Genomic DNA, 5,331 nt, shown 5'->3' on the forward strand with positions numbered 1-5,331 from the left:
GAGCACACATGCTGTGAGGGAAATGTAGTTCTCGGATACAGTCAACACGTGTTATTTTCTGGCAGTGACGTGATTGCTTCGACACGTCCTATGTATAACTAAAGGGCATTTGAAATGTCTGGTAAGACCCTAACGGCACGACTGCCCTTTGGCGGCGTTACTTTACCACTTTAGTTTGGCCCGACTGGTAGTCTCGTGTGAACTGACTGGTGAGTTTGTTTCGTCAGTGATGTCGAAAGGACGGGTTAATGGATTGTTGCATTTAATTGGATTTCCATGCGGACAATGCAGGCGTGTATGGACATAACTCTAGATTACTTCCCAATGGATATAGAGATCAGTAGGCTGTTTAGTATTTACCCTTCAATAAAACGACAGGTAGAATGAAAAGCCGTGGTCCTAGCTATACCTCATTATGCCACAAGAGGGCAGTACACCGCCAGGCTTATTTACACGAGGAATGACCGATTTTTTTTCCGGTCCCAAACCTCTTGAGAGAAATAAGTTTCAGGGAGCAGTTTGTGTTTTTATTCCAGTGTAACGAATAGGTTTATCCATGGAATCAAGATCACACAAAAGGTTTCCAAATGTGGAAGAAAAAAATCATCATGTTGCTTTTATCTAGCAAGTAGGGTTGATTCAAATACATATGTTGGATTTTCACCGTCGGCATCCCTTTTAAAATCAAAAGGGCTAGAAAATAAGTCAATTATATATATTTTTTTACTTAAATGCAGACATAAAATCTAATAAAAGGTGAGCCAAGACCTTGAGTCTTAAGCCAGATCCTAAAATGAAATAATAAATATAGTAATATATGAACAATTCAATCGGCAGGATCTTTCCTATTTCTGAACCATGTATTTAAAACTAATCTTAACAATGGAGGATAATATTCCTTAGTCTAGTGGGAGGCAGGATTCAAATCCGAGGTGGAATAAGGAAGTACATTTCTAGCTCGATGCTGCTCGTGTGGGTCCAAGGGGATCTAGTTCTAGTGTAGACAGGACACCAGTAGGACAACAAACGGGCACAAACTGAGTTATGGGAGGGGCAGGAACGGAGAACTAGCATCTGTCCGCAGTCATGGGGGCAGTGCGGTGCCGTATGTGCTCATGTAAGACCAGGACCTGGGGTTCTCGGGTTCTAAGCTGGAGACATTGACTCTCTGCTATCAAGAATGTATCAGGTGCAGGCTGAGTAGGGGTACTGCGGGTGCCACCAGTCCATGAGCCGGACGCTGTGCACCGGGTCGAGCACCACCTGCAGCCCGCAGTGTTCCACCCGCCTCCTCCCGCGGCGCGGCGGGGAGTCCTGGAAGAGCAGGCGCACGCGGTGATGCCGCATGTCCGTGCTGACGTTGATAGCGAACTGGGGGGGGGGGGCAGACATAGAGAGGTTGGTTATTTAGCAGACAGACCTTAAGTGACTCCCACTGAATTCCTGCCATGTCATGTCATTTAGGAGCGGTAAAGGATGGAGGTGCAGCAACTTGAGATGCGGCTCGACCCCGTGCCCGTCGTTAGTTGGGGCAGTGGGATCTCCATTTTGAAACATTCTGGCTTTTTGGACTGTGCTGCAACTCTAGCGGCCCTGCCGGGTCAAAGTGAGGGCTTGGTTTGCAAAAAATGTGTCCCGAGATCCATCTTTTTTTGTGCCGGTCTATCTACCTCTATCCTGATGGGGGCCTGGTGAACCGGCAACCAATTGATTCAGGAAATCAGTGGCAATAAGTAGCCCTAGTCCCGTGAAACCCATTTCCACAGCGCTTCCTCTAGGAGGACAATGGAGGCGGTCGGAGGCGTCTGACCGTATCTAAAGTGAACGAGCCTTTTAGGCAACAGCTAGGCTGCAGACATTAGGGATGAAACCGAGTACCTTTTGACTGGCAGTTGAACACCCGCACCTAGCCAGCGTTAAGATAAGCTTGGTGGATAATCTTCCTTGCTCGCTAACACAAGGAAGTATAAGCTTGAGTGTGTTGTACTGACCGTGGTAAGGGTCATCCCCATGACCACAGGTGTGAAGATGAAGTTGAGTGTGAAGACCCGGAGCAGGTAGCAGTCAGAGTCCGGGTTGGCGTGGACGTCTTTGTACTGCCTGGGCAGGCAGAGAGAGTTGGTGTTGCCGTTCTTACTATGCCTCTGCTGGGTTGAGGAGGAGGAGAGGAACGTTTTTAAATACAATTTATACACCATGACCTGAACAGAGATTTAAGTTGTTGACTTTGGGAGAACTCCTCTACCTGCTTTAGAAACTTGAAGTTGAACTCCCACATAGCTTCGGGCCGAGTCCCAGATACTTTCGTGACCCAGAACAGCAAACACTGCAACAGGAGAAAGACGTCACTCAAAGTGGGACATTCTGAAAGCGGAGCACCTACTTTGACTTCCAAACGTCACCCATGAGCCACATCTTTCTCATGCTGAAACATGAGGGGAATCTCTGCTAGGGTTGGGCACCGAATTCTGTACTTTAAAAAAAGGTAGTGACTGCAATGATGGACCGAGTATCTATTCAAGTTAAATCAAATCGGTACCAAATACCGGCTGGAGAGTAGGCTTCAATTTATTTTCGAGAGATAGTGCGTGACTACATCGCAACTCTGGTTGCAAGTGTGGTTGTTCACATGTTTCCAGACTTGATGGAGATATCAGGCTGCTGAAATAGTTGAAATGCGACATGTTAAGATGACCAGGAAGAAACCTGGTCAAACAGCTCAAATATCTAAAAGCCGTGGAATGTACCGTTTCTGATAGCCCTGCAGCTCAAGTTATCAATCCTGTAGCCAGTGTCGGAGAAGTTAAACAATCCACGGAGGGTGAAACTGAGGCATGAGCTCTTGGATAAGTTAGCAATTTGGGTATTTTCAAAACCTTAGTATTAAACCAATAGTACCTGCATACTATTTACGGGGACTATAATGATGAATGAATGATTGGAACGGTGAATGAACTAGACAGACACACTATAATTCAATTAGCTGTTGACTTATTTATTACAACTGAAATGACATTTGTGTACCGGTAACGGTATCATTTCCAGTATGAGCTACCTCTTTTTCATGTCGTCTATTTCCATTTTCAATAATGTATTTTGTGAGAAATTGTATACTATTGTAAAACACTGAAATAAATGAGTGGGGGAGTTAGATGCGTTTATTCACTGCGTAAATGAAACAGATGTTTCTTGTGGTAATGATGTACTCAGGTTTCCTAGCTCCTTTCCTCAAAATGGTATAATAGGTAACATTTCTGCATTATATCCAAGAACTTTTGAGACGTGTACTTACATTATCATAATTGTTTAATTAAAGAATGGTCAAACCCAGAGAAATCTGTAGTTTCATTCACAATAACGACCGTTTCATTTGGTCGCATGTCAATGTCATATCCCCTTTACCTCCTAACTTCCGGAGACACGCATGAAACAGTAATCCAATAGAGACCTAAATTATTGATATATTTAAATATTGAGGTTGAACAAGGTTGCTAATTTAGCAAGTGGCTCATGCCAGCCATAAAGCTTATGCAGACTACTTGGATGCCATAGGTTGACAATTCTTACACAATCTAAAATTGGTAAAACTTATGTAATTGTAGAGCTGCTGCATGCAATACATTGATTATGCTCTCATCAACACGTTGACACCAATATGTCTGATTATCTCCTCTGCATGCACACTCCAATACAGCCAATATTTGACAAAATAAATCAGGGGAATACTTAAAAAACACAGGAGCATGCTTTTGAGTTTACCTTTGAGTTGAGCAAGGAGGTAGGCGTGGACTCTGGCAGAATGGGAACCTTGGAGAAGCGCAGGCTGAAGGGCTCGTACAGGAGGAAGAGGGAGCGGATCACACATGCCCGCAGGCACTGCATCCTGTCGATGCATTTTGGCTGCAGACGGAACGGCAGCTCAGCATCCAGGCTGTAGTGTCTTGATTGAGAGATTAGGGGGGGGGGAAAGGGGGGGGTTCAACGATGAGACCTTCTGAACGTGTGTATGTGTAATGTGATAATTACTTCGACAGCAAGTTATATCAGCAACAGATATACCCTCAAACCTTGTATGCTATTTAACCCTATATAATCCTTTATACTGCTTTTCAAGCTCATGTGTCAATATTTTATTTTTGTTTCTGTAACCATTTTGACTATTGCATGCATTTTAGGGTCAAGCACTTTGCTAACAATGGCAGAATGTAAGATTGGGCGAGACAAAGCCAGCAGACCTTCTGTAGAGCCTGGTCCAGAAGGCAGCAGTGCATGTGACAATCCAGGCATTCTTGCAGATCAGGGAAAATCTGCAAACATCTTCAGGACGGATGTAGGCGGACAGCATTAACCAGATATCCACCGGATACTCCCCTCCATCATAGCTCTCACTCTCTGATAGTGAGAAAGAAGAACTTTAGAAAATCCCTCCTTCATGTGAATTACAGACCCACATTATGTGCGCGGAATAGGTACCTTTTATTTTGTTTTTCTTCTTTCTGACAGATTTGCTTTCATTTTCATCTTCCTCTGACTCTGCTTCGAGATCGTCGCTGCTCTCTGAGGTGTCTCCTGTGACTCCCAAAGCAGAGGACAGCACCTCATCCACAGCACCCACGGAGGCCTCCAGGCCACACAGTAACTTGACTGGCAGACAACACCAACAGATTAACGTTACCACGCGACTTTCTAAAGGAGAAACGGTGCCAATAGTAAAAAAGAAAAAGAAAAAAGTCTAAAATGCATCCAGATACATATAACCTACCTTCTTTTTCAACTGCATTGATCACAGCCTTTTTCACCCTCCCCGACTTCACCACAGCGGGGTCTGCATTCGCGTAATCAGCTACTGTCACTAATGGGGGAAATGAGGGTAATTCTTCGAATTAAGCATAAGCAATTCAGTCCTTTACTCATTACTCAAACGGTGACAGTATGGGGTTTCTGGAGCCGATCCAACCTACTCGGACTGTTAAATAATAATGTCAGCAGGTTATATTTCCGTTTACGTTTAAAATACCGGTATACCGGTTAAAGCCTGTTCAAGGAATAAAACTTGGTTTTTATACATATTAAACCCTGTCTAAATAATGTCACTATTATGAATCCATTGAGTGCTAAACAAATCAGGCTAAACATAAGACGACGGAGTGAGTGGTTGAAATAGCGAACTAGTTGACCTGATTCAGAACAGATGTCCCCAGGCTTAAATTTCAGCCGTTTTCGGTTCCCTTTCTTGGGCATGACGACTTCAATGATATGTGGACCCTTAACGCGATTGTGTGGGCTGCCATGTCTCTAAGACAAGCAAACCTAAATAAAAAGAGATAAAAA

General features: G+C 44.1%; 1 protein-coding gene across 2 annotated transcripts in view; it reads right to left on the reverse strand.

Annotated features, from left to right (window-relative positions):
* Positions 1-505: 505 nt before the first annotated feature.
* Positions 506-5,331, reverse strand: part of tmem183a (transmembrane protein 183A) — a 4,907-nt gene continuing 81 nt past the window's right edge. Inside the window, exons 1-8 of one of the 2 annotated variants that reach the window (XM_030374007.1) lie at positions 5,178-5,331; positions 4,763-4,852; positions 4,474-4,644; positions 4,236-4,392; positions 3,760-3,940; positions 2,246-2,326; positions 1,992-2,144; positions 506-1,371 (exon numbers count right to left, since the gene is read on the reverse strand). The exon at positions 5,178-5,331 is cut by the window's right edge and continues 81 nt beyond it. In XM_030374007.1, the coding sequence (XP_030229867.1) occupies positions 1,186-1,371; positions 1,992-2,144; positions 2,246-2,326; positions 3,760-3,940; positions 4,236-4,392; positions 4,474-4,644; positions 4,763-4,852; positions 5,178-5,241 (1,083 nt within the window). In that variant the 5' untranslated portion in view covers positions 5,242-5,331 and the 3' untranslated portion in view covers positions 506-1,185. Of the gene's footprint in view, positions 1,372-1,991; positions 2,148-2,245; positions 2,327-3,759; positions 3,941-4,235; positions 4,393-4,473; positions 4,645-4,762; positions 4,853-5,177 lie in introns of both variants that reach the window. The other variant, XM_030374006.1, reaches the window with a different exon arrangement.

The sequence above is a fragment of the Gadus morhua genome, chromosome 13, assembly GCF_902167405.1.
Source record: "Gadus morhua chromosome 13, gadMor3.0, whole genome shotgun sequence".
In the NCBI taxonomy this organism is placed as follows: Eukaryota; Metazoa; Chordata; class Actinopteri; order Gadiformes; family Gadidae; genus Gadus; species Gadus morhua.